At 41.9% G+C, this 24,962-nt stretch overlaps 1 protein-coding gene and 1 long non-coding RNA gene across 2 annotated transcripts in view; one reads left to right on the top strand and one right to left on the bottom strand.

The window, feature by feature from the left end:
- LOC141512485 (uncharacterized) overlaps positions 1 to 21,634 on the top strand; it is a 37,867-nt gene extending 16,233 nt beyond the window's left edge. Inside the window, exon 3 of the long non-coding RNA XR_012475512.1 lies at positions 18,682 to 21,634. This is a non-coding gene — a long non-coding RNA (uncharacterized LOC141512485). The remainder of the gene's footprint in view (positions 1 to 18,681) is intronic.
- Positions 1 to 24,962, bottom strand: part of LOC141512464 (uncharacterized) — a 55,930-nt gene that overhangs the window by 28,698 nt on the left and 2,270 nt on the right. The window contains exons 2-8 of the mRNA XM_074221435.1: positions 24,850 to 24,916; positions 23,736 to 23,845; positions 21,749 to 21,838; positions 17,658 to 17,774; positions 10,086 to 10,212; positions 9,327 to 9,407; positions 1,062 to 3,102 (exon numbers count right to left, since the gene is read on the bottom strand). Coding sequence (XP_074077536.1) covers positions 1,062 to 3,102; positions 9,327 to 9,407; positions 10,086 to 10,212; positions 17,658 to 17,774; positions 21,749 to 21,799 — 2,417 coding nt within the window. The 5' untranslated portion in view covers positions 21,800 to 21,838; positions 23,736 to 23,845; positions 24,850 to 24,916. The remainder of the gene's footprint in view (positions 1 to 1,061; positions 3,103 to 9,326; positions 9,408 to 10,085; positions 10,213 to 17,657; positions 17,775 to 21,748; positions 21,839 to 23,735; positions 23,846 to 24,849; positions 24,917 to 24,962) is intronic.

Below are 24,962 nucleotides of genomic sequence, written 5' to 3' on the forward strand. Positions count from 1 at the left end.
GATGTTAAAAGTTTTTAACTAAGGGGGAAGAAGAGGACAGATTCAAGAGTCAGTAACAGATGGATTAAGAGAATGGATAACAAAAGATGATCCGAAGGTTGCAAATTTGGGTGACTAGAACGCTTTGGGTACTCACAATAGAAATAGTTTGTTGTTGTTAGTATCTAACTCCTAGGAAGTTTACTCATTATACAGAGAGGAGTTGAGTGGCTTACCAAAGGCCACAAAGGTATGTCAGATAGTCCACAACCCACTATTCCATGATGACTGGCCTCCTCAAGTGAATGTACCCATTTTGTTTTAAAAAACTGCAAAGAATGGGGTCTATAGTTTCAAGTACAATATTTTATTCTTGCTTGTGCGACTATATTATTTGTTGTTGGATAGTAAGTTTAGAATTTTTAAAAGAAAAAATTTAAGAAAAGTATGGGGAGAACAGAAACCCTTGTGACTAAATAAATATAACACTTTAATGGTTTTACTAAACAATTTTGCAATCTTGGTTATTCAAATGCCTTTTCAGATCCTGCTCAAGCATACTTATTGCAGAATGTGTTATTGAAGGCAGCTGATATGTATTACAAGAAGAATGATAAAGGGAGATAGTTGTTTTTTTCCTTTCTTAAAGAACCAAATAATAGCGTAGTTGGTGGTGAAGTCTCCCATCTTAATTATACCATATTTGACAAGTGGCAGTTCTTCATGAAGCTTCCCCCAGAATATTCCATGCCCATCATTAACCATTAATCTCCAACATAAAGTTTCTCATGCCTTATGAGGCATGAACCATAGCAAAGTTTTTGTCAGTTACAACTTTTGTACGGTTTTTCAATATGAATTCTCTGGTACTTGAAGGGTTCAGCTAATGCTGAAGGCATTCTCACAGCTATTATACTTATGGGTTTTCCATTATGAAGAATTTTCTGGTACTTAGTAAGGTATTCCCTGTGGTTAAGATTTACCAAATTAGTTGGTTCTTGGTAGCTTCTGTTTATGATGATCCTCATGGATGACCAAAGCTGAAGAAGTTTCCAAATTCATTATATTTATCAATTTATTTTCCATTGTGAATTCTTTGATGACAAATGAGGGATGTCCTATGACTGAAGACTTTTGAACACACACCACACTGAAAGGGTTTCTCTCTGGTATGAATTCTCTGGTGAAGAACAAGACTTCCTCTCTGACTGAAGGACTTACCACATTTATTACATGCAAAGGGTTTCTCTCCAGTATGAACTCTCTGATGTCTAAGTAGATGTCCTGTCTGACTGAAAGTTTTCCCACATTCGTTACATTTACAAGGTTTCTCTCCAGTATGAATTCTTTGATGCTTATTGAGTTGCCCCCTCTGGCTGAATGCCTTCCCACATTCATTACACTCAAAGGGCTTCTCACCTGTATGAACTCTATGATGATAAATAAGGGATGTACTATGACTGAAGGCTTTTCCACATTCATTACATTCAAAGGGTTTCTCTCCAGTATGAATTCTCTGATGATAAAAGAGGTTCCCTCGTTGACTGAAGGCTTTCCCACATTCATTACATTGAAAGGGTTTCTCTCCAGTGTGAACTCTCTGGTGATGGAGAAGGGATCTCCTATGGCTAAAGGTTTTCCCACATTCATTACATTCAAAAGGTTTCTCTCCAGTATGAATTCTCTGATGATAAATAAGAGATGCATTATGGCTAAAAGCTTTCCCACAATCATTACATTCGAAGGGTTTCTCTCCAGTATGAATTCTCAGATGAGAATATAGGGAAGTCCGATGGCTGAAGGTTTTGCCACATTCATTACATTCAAGGGGTTTCTCTCCAGCATGAATTCTCTGATGCTCAGTAAGACTTCCCTTATGGATAAAGGCTTTCCCACATTCATTGCATTCAAAAGGTTTTTCTCCAGTATGAATTCTTTTATGTTCATTAAGGTGCCCTCTTTGGTTGAAGGCTTTTCCACATTCATTACACTCAAAGGGTTTCTCTCCTGTATGAATTCTTTGATGATCAATAAGGGATACTCTATGGTTGAAGGCTTTCCCACATTCACTGCATTCAAAGTGTTTCTCTCCAGAATGAATTCTCTGATGTTCAGTAAGGTGGCCCCTTTGGCTGAATGCTTTCCCACACTCACTACACTCAAAAGGTTTTTCTCCAGTATGAGTTCTCTTATGTTCATTGAGGTTCCCCCTCTGGCTGAAGGCTTTGCCACAATCATTACACTTAAAAGGTTTTTCTCCAGTGTGAACTCTTTGATGTAGAGTAAGGCTAGAATTGCTGCTGAAGGCTTTGCCACATTCATTACACTTGAAGGGTTTCTCTCCAGTATGAATTTTTTTATGTTCATTAAGGTTTCCCCTCTGGCTGAAGGCTTTGCCACACTCATTACACTCAAAGGGTTTCTCACCAGTATGAATTCTTAGATGCAGAATCAAGCTTGAGTTGTTACTAAAGGCCTTGCCACAATAATGACATTTAAAGGGTTTATCTCCAAAAATAGCCCTCTTATTTTGTGATAGGCTTCCACTATGGCTTAGCTCTTTCTCACATTCACTTTTATTTCCAGGATGAATTCTCTGGTTTTCAGCAACATGTGAGCTCTTACTGAAGGCTTTCTCGCATTCTTTACATTTACATTGTTTATCTCCAGAATGCATCATATGAAACTGAACAAAGTCTGAGTGATAACTGAAGGACTTCTTACTATTAAACTTAGAAAGGGTCTTCCCTTTAGAGACTTTACTATGTTTACTTATGTCTGATACTGGTTTGATGTTATTTCCTTGTGTACCATAATTCTGGTGACTTTTCCCTAAAGGAATGTTCTGTTTTGGAACAAAGACTGATCCTAAATTGAACTTTCTCCCATTTGTATTACTTTCATGGAAATGTCTCTGTTTAGCAAGATTTTTTGGAGAGATTATTACTTGTCTGGATTGTTTCCTCTGGTTGTTCTTCTTCTCTAATTTGACATCACATTCCCAGGTCTTTTCTATCTTGATGTCATCCTTTCTGAGTCTTCCTTGGGATGGTACTCTTATATAAATACTTTGCTTTCGAGTAGAGTCCACAGTTTCAGACTTAGTCTCTTGAATAAAAGAATCTGAAAGAAGCAAACAAAAAGTGTGATTTCCTCCATAAAGAATGATGATGCACAGGCAGCTAGGTGGCACAGTGGATGAAGCACCAGCCCTGGAGTCAGGAGTACCTGGGTTCAAATCCAGTCCCAGACACTTAATAATTACCTAGCTGTGTGGCCTTGGGCAAGCCACTTAACCCCATTTGCCTTGCAAAAAAAAAACCCTAAAAAAAAAAAGAATGATGATGCACAGTATGAAAATGAGAATTATCATTAATTTAGTCTCCACCTCTTTGCTTTCTACCACTACATTCTGATCAAAAAATGGCCCTTCTCACCAAGGCTGATAAATCTGTCTGTATGTACTCTTCATTCTATCTCCTCCCTTCCTCCAACAAACTGCCCACCATCGTCACCCTCATTCTCATTTATCACCGATCTTTTCTCATCTAGGGGTTCCTTTCTTACTGTTTACAGATAGATATACACATACTCTCCTACCTTCACTCTTTTGAAAAGCCAAAGAACTTCATTATCTCCTAATCAATAAGAGCTATCACCTTTTTTCTCCCCTTATTGCTCAATTCCTTGAGAAAATTCCTCTACTTCCTCTCCTCTCTTCTAAAATCTCTGCATTCTGCTTCTAACCTATCACTCAACAGAGATAACTCTCTCCAAAATCACCAATTATATCTTAATTGCACAATTTAATAGTCATTTTTCAATAATGATCTTTTTTTTTAAGTTTTTGCAAGGCAAATAGGGTTAAGTGGCTTGCCCAAAGCCACACAGCTAGGTAATTATTAAGTGTCTGAGGCCAGATTTGAACTCAGGGACTCCTGATTCCAGGGCTGGTGTTCTATCCACTACACCACCTAGCCATCTCCAATAATAATATATATTTTTTATTTTTCTATAGCATTTGAAACTATTGGCCATCCTCTTTCCTAGAAAGTTCTCTTTTCTCTGGACTTTCATGAAGCTGCTTTCAGTTCTCATTCTTTGCTGAATTCTAATCCATGTGTAGGTAAACTCCACCCTTCTATCCTGGGTATTGTTCTTTTTTTTCTCTATAATCTCTCATTTAATCACTCATCAAGTATTCAATTATCCTTTCCATGGAAAGGACACCCAAATTTATACATGATCTTTAGCTTCTCTTCTTACTTCCATTCCAGATCACCAATGTCTAACATGCAACAAATAAGGAAAAAAAGGGTTTACTAAGTGATTTCTATGACCAAGAATTGGACATATATTCATAATGCTATAGGCATTTCATGTTCAAAACAAAACTCATCTTCATTGCCAAACCAGCCCCTCTTTTCAATATCCCAAACCCCGATGAGAGCACCACCATCCTTCTAGTCATTCAAGTTAACCTTTGGTTTTTCCTATCTCTAGAAACCTTTTCATTCTTCCCCCCCTCACTACTAAGAACTACCATGACCTTTAATAATTCTCCTCCTAAACTATTATGAAAGCTTTCCAATAATCCTCCCTGCCTCAAATCTTCCCTTTTTAATTCATCCTACACAGAGCCAAGGGCATATTCTGACTGTACAGGTCTAATCTTCTCCCAGTTAGACTAACATTAGTTCCTGGTACAATAAACTGCCCTGGCTCCCAATTACCAAGAGGATCAAATGTGCACTCTTTATTTCTTATTAAAAGACCATCCCTACCCAGCTCCAATCTACCTTCAAAATTTATTTTTATATTACTTTCCTTCACATACTAAACTCTAGCAAAAGTGGCCTCAGTCCTTCACTGGCTATTCTGTTTCCCATCTCTTTGCCTCTGCATAGTCTCCTTACTTCTGCCTCTTAAAATCTCTAGTTTCTTCCAAAGTTCAGCTCAAGACCACCTTCTCAATGAGATCTTCCCTAATTCTTCCAGATATTAGTGTCTCCTTCCCAAAATGGGCATTTATTTATTTTGTATATTCTTCTATGTGCACTTGATGTTTCCAAAAAGTAGGAACTGTTTCCCTTTTGTCTTCATATTCCTCAGCTGGCATGCAGTAGCTTAAATGCTCAGTGATTCACGGGCAGAATTATATCAAAAGCAAAGGAAAAGAGAGAAAGAAATGACATACTGACCTGGTCCCCAGATAAGGGACCTGGAATAATGGCCTGATATCATTAATTTATGAGATACATACAGATATGGCTTGTAAGGAGAAAAGGAGAAGCCAATGGACTGAAAGAGATGAGAGAGGGAGGGAGGGAGAGGGAGAGGGAGAGGGAGAGGGAGAGGGAGAGAGAGAGAGAGAGAGAGAGAGAGAGAGAGAGAGAGAGAGAGAGAGAGAGAGAAATAAATCCTGCAGGAGAGGGAATCAATGGTGCAAGTAGAGAGGTCAGACTTGGGAAAGAGAAGATCTCATCTTTTAACATCGCAAGAAATGATTAAACAATCAGTTCTCAAAGAAGGAAGCAAGTTGTGCCAATAAATGACCCCAATTCTCTCAGTAAAATAAAAAACAAGAATATTTGCTGAAAAAGAGACAAGTGTAGATACTTGAGAAATAAAATCTTATCTAAGGATGCATCCAATTCTTGCTGTACAGTGGTGAAGGACATTCAAACAGAAGAGAATTGTTTTCTGCCCCAGAGTAGTAACTGATGATTGCTGAGTCTGAAATAGCCTTGATTTAAGAAAAAGCTTCCTTAAATAAGAGCAAAACAAAAATTGGAATGAGTTGGCCCTCATCTCCAAGGAAATGCTGAACTTACTGACCATCTGTAGTGATGAATCCCATTCAGATGCAGGAACATCCTGGCTGTATGGGTTTGCCATTGCTGGATGGGATTTGATACTTAATAAATCGAGTAGCTTTATAGGGGTGAATTATTTGACCAAATATACCCTATGAATGTTATATTCAAATGACCCTTGTCAGTAAAAAGGTTTCCCACCCCCAGTTTTAGGAGATGACTCCTCCGCTTGCTTTTCTCTTAGAAATATATTAGTAGTGGTCAAAGGAAACACAATTATTCAAAAAACAAACTAGCAATACTGATCCTAAAAAAAAACAGAATTAGGGGGCAGTAAGGTGGTGCAGTGGATAGAGCACCGGCCTTGGGAGTCAGGAGTACCTGAGTTCAAATCTGACCTCAGACACTTAATAAATACCCTAGCTGTGTGGCCTTGGGCAAGCCACTTAACCAACCCTATTGCCTTGCAAAAAAACCCCCAAAAAACAAAAAAACACCCCAAAACCTGAAAAAAACACCCAAATTAAAACCTAACAATGAGAGGTATTAACTTCCCTCTGTTCTGGCCCAGAATACTGAAGGAACTGAGTTAACCAGTCCACCCTCATTATTCATACAACAGTCAGTACCAAGGAAAGCAAGTCAACTCCAGTGAAGGTCTGAGGCAGTTTTTGCTAACTTTGTTTTTGAGTAAGAAAAATATAAAATTGGGTTTTTGAAAAAAAAGACTTTGGCAGGGAGGGTCCTGAGACCCCCCCCCAGAGAACATCACAATTTTGACTTTTTGACTTACAATGACTTTTACCTTCTCTGATCTTCCTAAACCCTTTCTAATGGGCAAATATGAAAAACAATTCAATGCAGGTAGTGAAACTATGACCTACTGAAGAATTTTTGGAAAATATGACAATATACCATAAGGTCTACCAAATTTATCAAAAAAAACCCTAACTATACAGGGAATTTTTTTTCTCAAATGCAAAAAAAACTAAAAACAACCCATGTTCCTAATAGGGAACAGTCAAAACAATAGCTATGGGAACATAAAAATAAATAATAAGTCTAAAAAGAAGTAATAAAAAGAATACAAAGACCTATGGAAAAAGTTGTATAAAGTGATACAAAGTGGAAAAAAAGCATCGTCAAAGCAATAACATACACACTGATAACTAGGGAGAAAAAAAATCACCAAAAAACTTAATGAATAGACACAGAAGCAAATGTCGATTTTCATTTCTATTTTGTTAAATATATAGCCTTGAAGGCTACTATTCAGTTTTAGGGCACAGACCCAAGGTAACTGAGAAAGGGATTTGCACACAGGACAGGTGTACCAAGACAAGAGGCATTTCAGAGGCTAGCAGAAGAGGCCAAGGCATCCAGAACTCTCCAAGCAGAGCAAGATCTCCTTTGCAGCAGCTGACTCAGTCTAGGGTCAAACAGCATGGACAGAAGTCCCAAACCAAAGGGAAACCTGGAATTCCATCACTCTGACCCATTAGGGTTTCCCAGTTAATTGAGAGGGGTGGAGTCTAGCAGCTTTCCAGTGCTTAGACCTAAACCTCAGTCGGGTCAATGAACAAGACTTTTCCCTTGATCATTTCCCTTTGGAGCACTGAGCTCCGAGATCCTGGACTAGACCAAGGAAGCAGAGGCAACACTAAGCCAGACTTCCTCTTACCAAGTGCCACAGAATCTAGCCCTAAACTAATATTCATCTGGATGTCAGGGAAAAGGCTAGAAGAATGGGTCAGCAAAAAAAGAAATTCTCTGTAATGAGCTAGTATGGTGCAAGTATGCTCAGGACAAAAACCCAGAAGAAACATTTACAAGCAAAACCTTGGAGAAAATCAATCTGCTTCATAGAAATGCCATTAGGATGCTTGGAAGAGATGAAGCAAGAATTTAAAGCAGCTAATGAATTCATAAGACAAGAGGCATTAAAATGGAGACTCAAAACTGGAAAAATAGAGAATGATATCAGGTATTTTATAGCAAGCCTAGAACTGAGATATCCTATTTCAAGAAATCTTGCTCAGAGTAATTCAAACTAAAGGTCAAAAAGGAATTCACTGTCCACCACTTAAAGAAATCCTGAAATGAAAACTCCCAGGAACAAAATTAGCCCAAAATCAGAGCTTCTAGGACAAAGAAAAAATCTTACATGAAGCAAGAAGGAAAGAATTTCAAGTCCTGAGGAACCACAGGCAGTGTCACAAAGAATTTAGCAACCATGCTTATAAAGGGGCAGAGAACTTGGAACAAAATATTCCAGAAGGCAAAAGATGGACTTTCAGCCAACAGTATCACACCCAATAAAACTGAGTCTAATGCTACAGAGAAAAAATGGGCTCTTAATGAAACAGTGATGCATCAAAGGTGACTAGAAACTATGAACATGAAACAGGAGGGAAGAGAAACATAAAAAAGGTCAACAACAATGAATATTGATAAAAAAATCAAGCAAGCCTAAACTGTTTACATTCAAACATTGGCGGGGATGGGGAGGGGAGGTGATCCATGTTACCGCTAAACCTTGTTATTGTCAGGGGTCATGGGGGGGTCTCATTAGACAAGGTCTGGGAGTGATTCTGTAAGGATGTGAAGAGGAAAGAGAGGGGAAGGGGGACACAGGCACAAAAAGGGGGGGTAGGGATTTGATTTGGCAGGGAAAGGAGAAAGGAAAGTTGAGGAGAAAATTTCTCACATAATCACAAGCGCAAACCAATATCTCAACAAACAAGGAGCGGAGGAGAGTAAGTGACCCTTGAACATCACTCATCTGAACTGGCCATTGAAGAGAAAAGACACACACACACACACACACACACACACACACACACACACACACACACAGAAATACATTTCCTAAAAACAAGGAAATAGGAAGGAAAGGAAAGAAGGGAGGAGGTGAAGTTAAAGGGAGGGTGATTCAAAGATGTATTCACAACACAAAAAATGGCACTCTGAGGGTTGCCCATAAATTGGGTGTATCGATGTTATGGAATACTACCAACCACAATTCCAGTAGATGGATGAGGAGACATTCTGCCCACCTCTGAAAGGAGAAGGTCCAGGATAACAGAATGAGTCAAAGAGTTTTTTGGACATGGACAATAATAATATATGTTTATAATAAATTTTATGTTCTTGTATTCTCAATTGAATACAGAGAGTTGGTATGGGAAGATTGAGAAGATGAATGTTAACTAATTAGAACAGAAAAAATTTTTTAAATGACTGAGTGGCCTTATTGCCCATGTGAACATGTAACTGGTCTCCAGGGCTGGGACGAATTCCCCTTCCTGACTTCCACCTCAGAGAAGCACACATTTACTTTGAAATTCTCCTCACAAAGCTATTTTGGAACTGCCCACCACCTTTAGCACCTAAACATCAGTCTTCTAATGTCTGTCCACATTTGGATCCCCTGAGATTAAGGTCAGGTACAGCAGCTCACCAGCTGCCTGGCCACTGGTTGGGAACTAGTTGGGCTGCTGCTTCTGAAAGAAGACAATTTTCCTCACTCACCTGGGAATTCACCATCTCTCATCCAAGGTGCTTTTCCCCTCTCCAACTGGGAGATCACATCAGGTTTGGACCCTGGAAGCCCTGCTCATGGACAAAGAGATTCAAAAGACAGTCAACAAAGCATCACCCCAACTTCACCGTCCCCAACCTTTTCTTCTTCAGGAAGAAAGGATCGAGGCTGCTAGGAAGCAGGGATCACATGGCCCTCCCAGAAACACCAGACAGAGCTCTGGACCTGGAAGGCACCTGAGAGGCCACCTGGTGCAGCTGCCTCACTTTACAGGTGAGGAGCTGGAGGTCCAAGGGAGGAATCTATCCTTCCCCCAAAGTCCTAGGATCTGAATGGAGGGATTCTGATGCCAACTCAAACATTCTTTCCTTGTTTCAAAATGGTCTTTCAGGCACTGGGGACATTTGCAACCAGATACAATTATTAACTGCTTTCTTCAGGGCTGCCTTCCAACTTTAGAGAAAGACTCCCCACCCCCACCCCCCGCCCAATTACTAAAACGAAAAAGGGAGGGGAAAGCTCCCAAGACCATTTTCATGACTCTGGGGATTTGAAATCACATCAAGCAAAGACTATTTAGTCACCTGGGTAGCAAAGAGAAATACTTTGTCTCTTCGTCATAAAGGATTAAGATGAACCCCAAAGTCCATGAATTTTTGAACCCTAACACAGTAAGCCAAATCTCAAATAAACTCCTCTAGAAATCCCCTCCAAGGACTGAGGGTGGGTCAGAAGAAGGGTGTGCTTACCCAGGGAGACAAGGTTCTCATAGTTCTCCAGCATCACATCCCGATAGAGGTTCCTCTGAGAAGGGTCCAGCTGCCCCCATTCCTCCTGGGTGAAGTCCACAGCCACATCCTTAAATGTCACCGACACCTGTAATATGGTACATTCTCCAGATCAGCAGAAGGGACAACCCCATCCTCATGCCCCACTTATAAAATGCCTGCTATTTGCAAGGTCCAGAGCCAAGTGCTATGGCTACAAAGGCAGAGAGGAGCCTGACAACAGCGGGTATTTGAATAGCTTTCTGAGGTTTGCCAAGTGCTTTACCCATCTCTCATTTCATCCTGGGTTATTTTCATTTCTACTGGGTTGAGAGAGTCCATCTTGCCATGGATCACACAGCTTGTCATGTCTCAGACCTCCCTGATTGCAGGCTAGCACTCTGTCTATGTTGGCACCCAATGGGCCCTGTTCTCAAGGAGCTGACACTCTACTGGACACTGTGGGAACTGACCAATCTCGGAGAAAACATCTTAAGGACTATGATGTAAAAAACAGAAAACAGGGAGGAAAAAGGGCCAAGGAGCAGATGGCAGGAAACCTTACTCAAGATGTGAACTCAATGAAAAGTGGAATAAGTCAAATAAAAAAGGATTCTCAGAGACAAAAAAGAATTAAAACAAAATCAAGAGAATGTTAGACATTTAGCATCAAAAACAGGCCAAGGAGAGAGAATTTCAGAATCAAACTACCTAAAAATCATGACCGCTCCTTTCCCTACCAAAAAATATCTTGGATATCAGATTTTGAAAAATCATAAAAGAAAACTACATAGGCTGTTTAGAACAGGAGTATCAAACAGATCCTGTGAGCTGTCTGTTGACTTAGAAAACTACAAATTAACATTCTCCATGTCATACAATATTTAGATGTTTTTCAGTGACAATTCGATCTGAGCTGGGCTGCACTCAGGAGTTTTGCAAGTCACAAGTCTGACCCCTCTATCCCAGAACCAAACAATAGGGCAGCTAGTGGATAGAGCCCTAGCCTTGGAGTCAGGACCTGAATTCAAATCTACCTTCAGACACTTGACACTCACTAGCTGTTTTGCCTTGGGCAAGTCCCTTAACCTTGACTGCTTCAAATCCAGGGCTTCAAATCTCCAGTCATTCTGATTCATATCTGGCCACTGGATCCAGATGTCAGCATCTTCTTCAAGAACAGAGGACACACTTCATCAGAACCAGAGGACAAAGTAAAAACAGAAAGAATCCACTAGTCATTGCTTATGGAAATGCCCAAATGGAAACTCCCAGAAGAAGTCATAGCCAAACCTAAGGTTACTAGGTCAAAGAAAAAAATTCTATAATCAGCCAAAAAGAAAGTTCAAGTACAAGAAGTCACAGTCAGGGTCATGTAAGTCTTGGAGCTACCACCATAACAAAGAGGAGAACTTAGAATATGATATTCCAAAAGGCATAAGATAAAGGTTTTCAACCAAGAAAAATCTATTTGGCATAACTGAGCATAAAAACAGACCTTTAATCAAATAGATTTCTAAGGATTCTTGATGAAAAGGCCAAAAAGGAGTAGATACTTTGAAATGGAAAAGCAGAAGACAAGAAACACATAGGAAAGTTGACACATTTAACTAACTGATTCTAATGCAATAAACATTATCTTCAATAAAGGGGCTTTGAAAAAGGAATTAAAAGCTTCCTGGAAAGAGTCACCAAATCGTCATCATCAAGGAAGCAAGTCTTGTAGAGAATAGGACCACTATCCCTACATCTACCAGCCTCATCCACCACTCAATGACCACTGATGAGCTGATAAATTCAAGAGGCTCAGAACTAATAACCTGACAACCCCTTCTCTCGGTAGCCTCCTCAGCAACCATACTTACTTAAGATCAGGCCAAGAGAGGCCTTTAATGTTGGCAAATGATGGAACATCAAAAACCGATGTGATGTGATTGATAGAAATGACACTGAAGATGTACTAATCTACTCTGTCACTGTACCCCAAGGGCCATGGGGTTTCCCTGAGCTCCACAAGAGCAGTGGTTGTCATAATTTTTTTGTTTGGAACACTAGGGTTTACCATAGCGATTTATACATAGGTAAGTGATTTGATTAAGTTTTTTCATTCATTCATTCAATAATTTACTCATTCATTTATCATAGGAACTCATTTCAAATATCTTTCCAGAAGAAATCTCATGAAAAATTGTTTTATGATTCATATATATATACTGATAATGGCAAACAGATGCTGGCTTGAAATATTAAAGATATTGGCACCAACCAAAAAAATGTTTATTGGAAACTCAAAAACTGAAAAATAGATGGGTTCAGGAACAAATAGAAAATTTTCTTAAAGAAATCAACATAGGGGTGGCTAGGTGGCGCAGTGGATAAAAGCACCAGCCCTGGAGTCAGGAGTACCTGGGTTCAAATCTGGTCTCAAACACTTAATAATTACCTAGCTTGTGTGGCCTTGGGCAAGCCACTTAACCCCATCTGCCTTGCAAAAAAAAAAAAACCCTAAAAAAAAGAAATTAACATAAAATGTGTGGGATATACTTAATGCAGTCATAAGTAGTTTTTTATCTTTACTTATTTAATACTATTTTTCCTCAACTCTTTCAGCAAAATACGAACAAATCAATGGATTCAGCCTATAAGTAAGATAATTAGAAAAGCAACTAACTCAAAACTCCCACCTAAAAAACAAAGTAGAAATTGTTTACACTAGAAAAGCATAGAAATGTATGAACTTTATCTTAACAAGGTAAATAGTTTATAAGAAAAAGAATAGACATTATACCTAATGGAGAAAAGTTGATGGCTTTCCCAGGAAGATCACATGAAAAGCCAGGATGCCCACTGTCCTCATTCCTGTCTCTGCCTAGCAGTACCAGATCTCAGGCCACAGAATAAAGTACAGTCTGGTACTAATTTGAAAATGGCATACAAGATCTAGAAACCAGCTGAATAGCCTTATATTCCATAAACCCACAGACCATGGCTACAAGGGTAAAATGTCTCTAGATGCTGGGAAAACAAAAAAAGAAGTCAAGCAGAAATACAGACAGATTTCCTCACACCAAATACAAAGATGAGATCCTAATGGATCAATGACTGAAAAATACCAGGACTACATCATTAATTAGAAGGACAAAGCAATGTACCTTTTTGATCTCTGGATATGGGATCAGTTCATGAACAAAGAAGGGACAGGGAGCACCCAAGATAACCAGATAAACAACTTGGATTAGATAAATTTAAAAAGAATTTGCACCAACAAAAACCAATGCACTTTTCTGAAAGCACAGGCCCAGTCTTTGTCACCCTCTACTTGATAAAGTCCAGAGGTTCCCTCTTCCCTTGCCAAGCTGACCCCCATTCCAGTCTTCGGCACCCCTCCTCTCTGTGTGGTTCACTAGCCAGTGGCCCCCATGGCCTGGTGGTTCTTCCTTGGACAGAACTCTTCCCCTGCTGTCTCCAGACCTTTTCTCTGGCCACCCCCCCTCTAGTAGACACTCTCTTCCCACTAGTTTCCTGCACACCATGCTCTCTCTTGCTTCTCTCTCTCTGACCACTCCTTTTCAAGTAATTTTGCTAGATCTTCATCCAGGTCATGCCCACTTAATTATGCAAGACTCCTGCTGGGTCTCTGAGACCCCTTTTTTGTAATCTCATTAGCTACCATGGATTCCAAGGTAATCTCTCCACTGCTCTGTCCCCAAGCTATCAAACCCTAATCTCCCATCTCCAACTGGACATCCAATAGACACCTGAAACTCCACATAGCCAGCAAAGAGCTCATCTTTCTCCTAAGCCTCCAGTCCCTCAGACTCCCCTGCTCTTAGTCCCATGACCAAATATCTGCACCAACTTTTCAATATGTCCCCTTCTCTCCTCTGACATCACACCACCCTGCTACATGTTCTCACTTCATACCTGGACTACGGAAATAGCTGCTGCTAGGTCTGCTTACCTCCAGTCTCTCCCCACTTTAATCCACCCTCCACTCAGTCACCATGTCCTGACCCCCCATGACCTCCAGGAGAATGTGCAACAAAGAGCGGCATGTGGCCTTCCAAGGCCTTCCTAAGTTATCCCCTTGCTATCTTCAAATCTTTGTCCAGCTTAGTACCCAGTACGGACTCTGATCCACTGATACTGGTCTCCTGGCTATTCCATCAATAAGAAGCTCCGTTTCCCAACTTATTTCCTCGCATTTTCCACTATGTCCTCACTTATCTCCACCTCCGAGCTTTCCTTTAAGTCTCAGGTAAAGTCTCATCCTTGACCAAAAGTTGTTCCTGATCCTCCTCAATATTCCTGCCTTCCCCATAGTGATTTTTATGTCATCCCTGGAGCCTGTGAGTTTCTTGACAACAGGGATCATCTTCTACCTTTGCATTTCTAGTGCCTCATAAGAGGAGGTGCCTAATGAATGCCTTTGATTTCCCAGCAGTGATAAGGGAAATATTGGCAGCGGGTTTCTCTGAGAAGCGTTTCCTACCCAAGACATATATGAAACAGATTCAAATTTATAAGAGTAGGAGCTACCATGGATGACCAAAGGTTCAACTGTGAAGAAGCAGGTGAGTAAAAATCCTAAAGGACCAGGAATTAGAAACAGGCCAATCACAACAGCTCTGATCCCTGGGAGCTCCACAGACAACTTCCCACAATCCTTTCCTGACTCCAGTGCAGATGCCAATGCCCTGGCTATTTGGAGTGTGTTCAAGTTTAGAATACAAAGGAACAATCTCCTCTATCTCACAGAAAGCATCAAGAGCAGGAGTGTACAACATTCTGGTCAAGGAGAAGGGTTGTGCAAAATACACCCGCAGAAAGGAGAACAAGGGAAAGGAGAACAATAAAGGAGAAAGGGAAAGGGAAAAGAAGAAAACAATTTACATAAGGAATAAAGTCTTTTGGGAGGGGTGTCTTGAAGGGGTGGAACTTTGCAAATTCTCTCAAAGAAAATGATTATGTTTGTCTGGCTATTCTGCCTGATCTACATCTTTCTTTCCTTTCTTAAAAAAAAATGGCTTGATAAAAATAAGGGATGAGAGAGACATTAAGAAATGAAAATTAATAAAAATAAAAAATAGGAGTTAATAAAATCAGTTAAAATTGGTTTTATAAAATGACCAACAAATTGATCAAATGTTAGTAAATTTAAAAAAGAATAAAGATTCCAATGAACAAATTTAGAAATGAAAAAAGCAAAGAGCTAGGTTTGGTTCTGAATTAACATTTTTATTGCTGATATACTATACCTCAGTAGTTCACATCATTTTTTTGTTTATAAACTAATTTAACAAAAAAAAATGTTGTGAACCCTCAAGGTTTGTATTTAAAACAAGAATAAAATGAAAACAATCAAACAAATATGTTGTGGATAATGCAAGGAAAATTTCAGAAGTGTTAAAGGTATCATTTTCAAAAGAATTTTTGAGGTCATACAGCTAGGCAATTATTAAAGTGTCTCAGGCTGGATTTGAACTCAGGTACTTCTGACACCAGGGCCTGTAAAAAGCTCAGTAAATGTTTTTTTTTTCCCTTTGGCTTGTTTTTGCAAGACAGAGGGGTCAAGTGACTTGACCAAGATCACACAGTTAGGTAATTATTAAGTGTCTGAGGCCAGATTGGAACACAGGTCCTACTGACTCCAGGACCAGTGCTCTATCCTCTTTGCCACCTAGCTGCCCCTAAAGGTATCAGGTTTGAGAATGTCCACGTGGATACTCCCACAAACACACAGTTCCCCAAGTGACTAACTCCCCATGGCTCTGACTCCACTCCACCTCAGCCTCACACAGAAAAGGTCATCTTTGACCTAGCTCCTGTGCTTAACTCTTGGCCATGTTTGTGAACTGTGAACATACTATTTGGTTAGTCCCTGGCCCTCAGGCCAGTGTCATGGGGCTAGCCTGGGGCCCCAAACTGCATCAATAATGTCTCCCCCCTGAGATTGCACTTGGAGAGGCTAAGCCACTCAGCAGAGGCAGCTGGCCAGACAAATTACAGCCTGGGAAACTCAACTGCACTTCTCTGGACCAAAAGCTCTCACTTGTAATGCATCTCCTGCGTGCTCAGCACTTGACTAAGGGAGGAGCTAGGAGCACCCCATTTCACAGCTGATGACTTGCCCAGGGTCCTACACAGCAAGTGATGGAGGCTGGATTTGAACTTGGGTCTTCCTGACTCCAGGCCTGGCCCTCTACTCGCTCTGCCACTTAGTTGTACCAGAAATGTTTAGAACTTGATAAACAAAACTCATTTGGAAAAACTAGAGATTTAGATTTGTTTATCAAGAAAAATGATAAAAAAGAAGGGAAGAGAAGACAGTTTCTAGGGGACAGTATTTCAAATTATATTATAAAATAGCACTCATCAAACCCACCTGTTATTGGTTAAAGAATAGAGCAAGAGATCAATGGAAAAGAGTAGGCAAGGGATAACTTGAAATAATGGAACTTAACCCACTGCTTGATAAAATTTAGGAAATATTCCTTATTTATTAAAAACTGCTGGGAAAAACTATAAAACCATGGGGCAGAAATTAGACTCAGGCCAACATGATAAGCCCCAATACATTCTAAATCAATATGTGACCTTACTAAAAAGTTCATTCTATAAAAAAAAAACCAGGAGAAAATCATCACATCTCTCATAGCTATGAATAGAAGATATATCTTTAAACAAGAGTTGGGGGCAATTACCAAAGATAAAATGTTTAAATTCTAACTTTCATTACATGAAACTGAAAAATTTATATACAATCAACATCAAAGACCTATGAAAGTAAATAATCAAATGGGAAAAATATTTACACAAATTTATCTGATAAGGCTTTGGTATTGAAAATATAGAAAACAATTAATAAATGTAAAACTAAGTCATTCCTTAATAAATAAATGCTCAAAAGATATGAACAAACAGTTATGAACAAAGAAACTTGAAAGTCAATTCATGAGCACAGAAAAAAGTGCTCCAATTCCCAAATAAAGAGAAATGCAAACCAAAACAGCACTGAGTCTCACACTCTGTAAATTGGAAAAAATGTCAAAAAATGGCAAGTCAAAGCTGGAGGGGTTGTGGGAAGATAGGCACACTAATATATTGCTGGTGGAGCTGTGGAAATAAAGCTCATACTCTTTTTGAACCAGACTGTTGGAGAGTTTACATCCCAAAGAAGTCATTATTAAGGAAAAAAAAGTAGCCGTAGACTTTAGAATATTAAAGCAACATTTTTTTGTGAATGCAAAGAAGTGGAAACAAGGGGAACAGCTAAAAAATTATCGTAGATGAGACAGAAAACTACTGTGCTGTAAGAAATGATGCATAAGATGAATAGAGAAGCATGGAAAGACGCCTATGAACTGATGCAGAGTGAAAGGAACAGAGCCAAGTAAAAAAAATATACACAGTAACTGCAGCAATTCAACTATGAAAACACTCAGATAAAAATAGAAAAAAAAAATGACTGCATACAAACCATTAAGTGAATGTTGCAAAATTAAGAATAATTTGGACAGAAAGAACAGACAAAAGAGGATGCTTCCAACCTACCCTTTTATAGAGGTGAGAGGTCCACAGTTGTTGACCATTGCTTGCGTTTTCAGATTTTTTCATTGTATTGATCAGTTGAACTGATTTTTTTCCTCTTGCTTTCTTTTTTCCTTTTGTCTTTAGAAAAGAATTTTGGTTACATGGAATGGTTCTCTTAGAGCAGGAGAAGAAAGGATAATGGGAAAAAGTTTATGAAGATATTAAAACAAGACCAATAAAAATGGTTAAAAATATAAAAACATTTAGAATTTTTAAAAAGAAATAATGAAGGGAACAGTTTCAGAGAAATCTGAAATAACCTGTATAATCTGATAAAGAATTGAAATGATCAGAACAAGGAGAACAAGTTATGCAGTAATGACATTATAGCAAAAAACCAACTCCACAAGATCTGAGTCCTCTGGTCAATGCAGTTCCAAATCATGACTCTGAGGCCACAGTCTACCGAGAGTCTTTAAATTCAAAATGCAGGGGAAGGTACCAATTTTTGGACATGGTTGGCTGAGAAATCTGCTTTGCTTGATCAAGCATATTTGTGGTGAAAGTCTTTTTTTCACTGGGACAAGTGGGGGAGGTGGAGTTTAAGTGCAGAAGGGGAAGTAGGAAAGTAGTTAGCTATTAAATGGAAAAAAAATCTTTTTGAACCAAAACAATTTCCTAAGGTTAAGTCTGTCATGTTACTTTTTTAATAAACTCCTGTGGGCCCAACTGCCTTGAAAAAAAAAGCCCTCTTTTGACCTTTGGTAGTCTTTACCTATCTTCCTCATCTCTCTCTCTCTCTCCTCACTCAATTCTTCCCTTCAATCAAACTGGGCTTCTTGGCTGCTCACCCCAAACTCCTCCTCCTTTCACACCAGCATCTTCATCATGAGGACGTTCTTCCTGATCGATCCCCTCAAACACTTTTGCCTTCCCTGCATTCCACAACTTTCTATTTCTGCCATCTTATTCTGTTTCCATTACTTCTAGACATTGTTTTCTGTGTACGTGCAGGGATGGTTTCCTTTTTTTTCTTGGACTCCAGGACCTGGCCCAGAGGAGAAACTTAACCAATGCTTGCTGACAGACTGACTGATTGATATGTTGAACAAAAGGAAGAAATAAAGGAGAACCCTGGGAAACATCACTTACCCGGAGCTGCAGAACAGTACTGTGGACTATGGAGAGGGAGGGTTCCCCTCTTCAGTTTTTGTTGGCACAGTAAAGGAGCTGTGGAGGAACAGGAAACCCTGTGGGGGAGGCTCCCCCAGATCTGAAGGGGGCAGACTGCCAAGAAGCTCAGACCAGTTACTCTACTGATAGATGAGTGGGGAAGTGGACCCAGGTGATGGATGAGCAGCTCTTCCACAAATCAGTCCTGAAGACAGAGCATACATGCTTCCAAGGAGGTGCCTAAAGGGACCACAAGGTCTACAAAGGCAGAAATAAGATGTAAAAGGGACAGGATGGCAGCATGGGCCAGTCATTATGGAGGAAGATGGAAGAGCCAAATGAGCCTGTCAGAGCAGTGCAGGAAATATCAAGATCCTGTGACGGAGAGCCGGAGGGGAGAGAGAGCAAAGAAGGGATGGGTCGGACAGGCATTGATAAACCTCAGAAAATAGCCAACAGTGAGAAGGTGAAATCGTGCAACTTTTGTTTTTTGTTTTCTCTTTGAAGGAAAATGATCTTTAGTAACTTAGGAGAGAAATTCATGATTGGGGGAAGGAGACAGGCAACAATGAACTGCACTTAATGAATTCAAGTCACCAGGTACAGATGAACAACAAGGCGGACCTCTGGACAAAGAGGCAGAAGTGAGTGCTTAGTCTTTACCGGTCATCTGGAAAGGACTTCAGAAAATGGTAGAAGTCCAAAGGATACAAAAGGCCCAATGTCCTCATGCATAAGATAGGGAAGATGGTAGGAGCTTCTGAGTATCCTGAAAAACGAGGCGGGACAGTCCCTCACAAGAGGGAGAGGAAGGCAGGGGCCATGAGGTGTCAGCGAGGCTTCCCCTGTAGCTCATCCCCCAGTATAACTTATTGTGGGAGCCAAGAAGTGACAAGCTTGACTCTGCACATCAACTGGGAAAAGGTGACACAATAAATGGAGTGTAATAAGAAATGGTGAAGAGGTGGCTAGGTTGCACAGTGGATAGAGCACCAGCCCTGGGAGTCAGGACTAACTGAGTTCAAATCTGGCCTCAGACACTTAATAATAACCTAGCTGTGTGGCCTTGGGCAAACCCCTTAATGCTATTGCCTTGCAAAAAAATAAAAATAAAATAAAAATTAAGAAATGATGACTAGACAGGGGATGGGGACACAACTGCAATGGAATCCCACTGAGCGATCAGAGGCAAGAATCACGAGGAATACACAGAAGCACAGGAAGACTCAGAAATGTCTGAGGCAGGATTTGAACTCAAGTCTTCCTGCCCTCCCAGTGCCATGTTCTCTCCACTGGGCTCCAGCTCCCAGAGAGGGAGGGAGAGGAAAAACAGCCTTGGGGCTGGACTGCAATGACTAAGACTGGTCCTGGAATAGCAGGAGGGGCAACTTTCGCACTCCCTTCTCTGCCAAAGGGGGTGACTGTGCAGGGAGAGTGTGGTGCCTGCCTCTGGGATTAACTCACTTCTTGGGCAAGATTAGAGAGTGTATATTTGTTTCTCTTTGCTCTGGGCTGGCTCTACAGCCAGGAGAGCAGGAGGCAGAGACTGAGAAATGGAGGTAAAGTAAAAAACCAAGAGAGCAATAAAAAGGTTTGAACACCGCCTGTCTGCATTTGTTGACATGGGAACAAAGTAGTAAAAATCAGAGGAATGCAAATGGCAGCCACAAATCTTCTAGTTCCTGCTAGGAGCCGCTGAGAGTTAACATAGGCATCATGGAATCCTTGAGGATTAACTCACAGCCAGCCTGGGAGGGAGGTGCTGTTATTATCCTTACCATCCCCGTGTACAGATGAGGAAACTGAGGCAGCCTGAAGTGATGGGACCAGGATGTGTCTGAGGCTGGATTTAAACTCACTTCTTCCTAACTCCAGGTCTAGTGCTCTCTCCACTATGTGCGCCCCTGGTACCATTAGGAAGATATACAAAATGGGGAGAAACAGGGCAAGGCCCAGAATGAGGGGCTTGAGTTAGACAGGGCAAATTGAGGACAAAGGAAACAGTGGTGTCCTCTCAGACTGGCCAATGTGACCAGAAAGGACAATGATCAGTGTTGGAAGGGATGTGGGAAATCTGGGACAATAATACAATGTTGGTGGAGCCGTGAACTCATCCAACCTTTCTGGAAAGAAATTTGGAACTACGCCCAAAGGACAACAAAAATGTGCATACCCTTTGATCCAGCAATACCACCACTGGGTCTATACCCTGAAGAGATGATGAAAAAGGTTTGTAAAAACATCACTTGTACAAAAATGTTCATAGCAGCCCTGTTTGTGGTGGTAAAGAATTGGAAATTAAGTAAATGTCTGTCAATTGGGGAATATGTATGTCATGGAATACTATTGTTCTATTAGAAACCAGGAAGGATGAGAATTCAGGGAAGCCTGGAGGGATTTGTAAGAACTGATGTTGAGTGAGATGAGCAGAACCACAAGAACATTGTGCATCCTAACAGCTACATGAGGGAGATGGCCAATCTTAATGCACTTATTCATTTCATCAGTGCAATAAATCAGGAGGAATTTTAGGAAATCTGCGATGGAGAATACTATCTGTATCCAAAGAAAGAATTATGGACTTTAAACAGAGACCAAAGACTATAGCCTTTAATTAAAAAAAAATGTTGTCCTATGTACTACGTAATTTTGTTATCTCTAATATTTTATGTTTTCCTTAAAGGATATGATTTCTCTTTCATCACATTCAATTCAGATCAATGTGGACCATGGAAACAATGTAAAGACCAACAGACTCTCTTCTGTAGGGGTGGGGGAGGGAAGCAATATTAGGGAAAAAATTGTAAGACTCAAAAACAAATTAAAAAAAATATATACATATATAAATAAATGAGTACAGGGACTGAAACCAAAATAAGAACAGAAAAAGGGGTGTCAACACCCTCCTGGTATTTCAGGAGGTAAGACTCCTGACTCACCTGGGCTCTGGCTGCTCGGAAGCCCGAAGGCCCTCCTTCCTCATCCTCCATGCTTCTTTCTTGGTGATGGACAGTCTTGTGGCAGTATAGCTGGAAAAAGAAAACCGGTTATGAAGCAATGCTCCAACCTTACCTTGAAGGTCCCCAGAGTCCCTGGTCCTGAAGAGGTAAGACCCACTTCCCACTAAGGTCACAAAAACAAAAGGTTAAAGAGAGCCCAGGGAAACTCAAGGCCAGGCTGGGATCACAGCAGACTCTGGCCTAAGAATCAGGACTTGTGGCTTCAGGTCCCAGGTTGGTTCTTGAGGTGCTATGAGCAAGTTGAGGATCTCAGAATTAAGTCTGCAATACTTTGATGCTGAGTGATTCAATACAAATTTACAGAAAAATATGGATCATGAATAGGGAATAAGAAAGGGTAAAGACCTCTGGACCATGAAGAAGTTCTCCTCTTAGACAGCTCTAACATTTTGAGAAAAGAATCAGGGGCTATGAGTTGGACAAGAATGGCTTTAAATAATATCACCAAAGAAATGAAATGCTTATTTTACAAGTCAGGTAGGGGGCCCATTCCCAAGTCAGCTCTCTATGTCTAAAAAGACCACTGACTTATTAAAAAAGGAATAAAAGTTAAATAGAAGAAGACAATGTGTATGCAAATGGGGCAAATTCCTCTAGTTGTATTTAAACAAATTCCTAGTGAAGAAGGGAAATGTAAATAGAAGGGTCACAGGGAAGAGATCCAGGGCAGAGTCCAAAAAGTCAGTTTCTCCAGATGTTCCCAATGGCAGAGACTTGAGGACGAGATCAGAACAAGATGATAATACTGTAGTAGAAAGGCAGGTGATTCCCTGTGACGCCCCTTGGGATGTTCTCACAAAGACTCTGGAGGGGTCTGCCATGTCCTTCTCCAGCTCAATGGACAGAAAAGGGTGACTTGTCCAGGGTCACAGAGGCAGTGAACATCTGAAGTTGAATGTAATTCAGGAAGATGCATCCTCCATTCACTGTGTCATGCAGAAGGGGCTTGGGATGGCGAGGCCACAGGACAGGAGAATTTCATGAATATGGTGATAATGTAAGTGAAGGTAACAAGTCCCTTAGCATGTGGCAGGGCAGGAAGAGAGAGAGGAGTTGAAAAATGGGCTGAACTCCCTGAGCAAGGCCTCTGATTGGGTTGCCATGGACCTCCAAGAATGGTCTCTGAGCAATGGAAGAGAAGGCCAACAAAAAGGAAGCTTCAGGGCAGGAGAGGCTGGTTCAGGGGCTGGAAGAGGAAAGGGCCCACTGTGGGGAGGGGAGATGTCCTAAGGGAGGAGCTGGTGAGTCACGGGGTCCAGGCCCGGTGCTTGGTGCTTGAGAAGCTGCTCACAAACAGGATGATGGAATGGTCACTCAAACCTGTAGTCCCTTACCCCAGGGAACAGCCAGGTGAATGATTCCTCATTGGTTTGCCCCTTGGAGGGCTATGCCTGAAATCCCTTGGGACAAGGGACTGGGGCTGGAGGAGGAGCCTAGAATGGCCAGAGGAGTGGAGCAGAAGGAAGGCTTGCTTAGGGATCAGGAGAGGGGAGGACCTCGAACCCAAGAGCAGTCAGCCCAGGGACCCAGAAAGGACAGCTCTCGTTGCGCACGTCCTGGCTGCTCCAGTGGCTCAACACTGGACAGTGATGGCCCTGCTGTCGGCTTTGCTGCTGCCCCCTAAGAACCTCCGTGGGGCCGTCTCCCCACAGGGATGGCTGAGCAAAGTGAGCCCTCCACCTTGGCTTGGCTCTCAGGAAACATTTTCTGATTTCTCATCCCTATCCCCAAGCTAGCCCCCCCCCCCCCCAAAGGAGGGCAGAGCCCTTCTCAGGCTGGAGGAGCTCAAAAACCTCCTTTTGGAAAACTGCAACCTCACCAAGGCAGAAGGAAGGGCAAGGAGAAAGAGGGCTTGGGGTGGGGTCCCCCAGGCGGGCAAAGCTGGGCAGGAGCACTTGTCACTCACCTCTGTCCTGCTTAGGGCTGAGGCTTTTCCCCGAGTCCTGTCACACCAAGCAGAGTGCCAGTCACAGGATCTGTCTCAGCCTTAAAACTCCTGGGGAAGGCCTCAGGGAACTGCAGAGAGAACCAAGGCCGAGGGCTGTTAGCCAGGGGGGTGATCCCACCGGGCCTCCCCACAAGTGGGCCTTGCCTGGCATGATGATGCAGTGGGAGGAAGACTGAAGAGGCACCAAGGACAGAGGCTAAGACCGGTGGCGGGCATTGTGGGAGCAAAGGCACGGAGATGGGAAAACAGAGGGGGTGCGGCAGGCAGAGCCCTGACTTGGGTCCACAAGAGGGGTTCCCATCTGGCCCCAGCTCCTCGCCTGCCTGTCTCTCACTCAACTGTCAAACGGGGTCCCCAGAGCAGCTGCCTCCAGGGCAGACATCTGGAAGCAACACTTAGGAGCTGATACCCGCCCTCCCCCAGTTCCTGCAGCCTGTCCCAGAGGGGTGGCATCAAAGCCCCTGAAGGGACAGGACCCCTGGGCTCTCTGGGGAAACATCCTCCTCTCAGTCAGGGACCACAGGCCTCCCCATTCTTTTATTCTGGAATCACAGTGACCCAAACAATTCCTAGGGTGCATCTCACTAAAAGCTCTGGGGAACCCCCCAAACCCCAACCTCAGTCAGGATGTTGAGTCTCCAGGGCCGGTCCCCGGCATGCCCCTGAGTGACCAAATAAATGGGAGACAGAGAGGGGGCTGGCCCTGTGAGTCTGTCACTGCCGTGTGTGTGTAAGCATTCTAGGAGAAGCTGTCAACTGGCTTCCTCGGGGACTTCACCCCGACCTCAGGGTCCCTGGCCCCCCCCGCCCTGCAGCTGCCCTCCTTAGTCCACCCATGAGGGTCAAAAAGGAAATCCCTGATGGCCAACAGACTGGGGGTGCCCCTTCATAAAGTCCCATTCCAAGAGGGGGACAAGAGTCTCTTCTCCACTAAAAGACCCTCTGGCTTAGGGAGCTGGGTACAGTCAAAGGGCAAGGGGCCAATCCAGGGCCACACAGACCTGCCCCTCCCCAAGATAAACAGTGGCGCTCCCATCACCCCAGATACATCCAGACACACATCCATCCCTACCTGCATCTGGGGATCACCATGGCTGGGGGGAGGGGGGCAGCACCAATGTCACAGACCCCACAGCGCCCTGGGGACGACAAGGAGACAAACATCCAATGAGCAGGGGGAGGGGG

This window comes from Macrotis lagotis, chromosome 1, assembly GCF_037893015.1.
Source record: "Macrotis lagotis isolate mMagLag1 chromosome 1, bilby.v1.9.chrom.fasta, whole genome shotgun sequence".
In the NCBI taxonomy this organism is placed as follows: domain Eukaryota; kingdom Metazoa; phylum Chordata; class Mammalia; order Peramelemorphia; family Peramelidae; genus Macrotis; species Macrotis lagotis.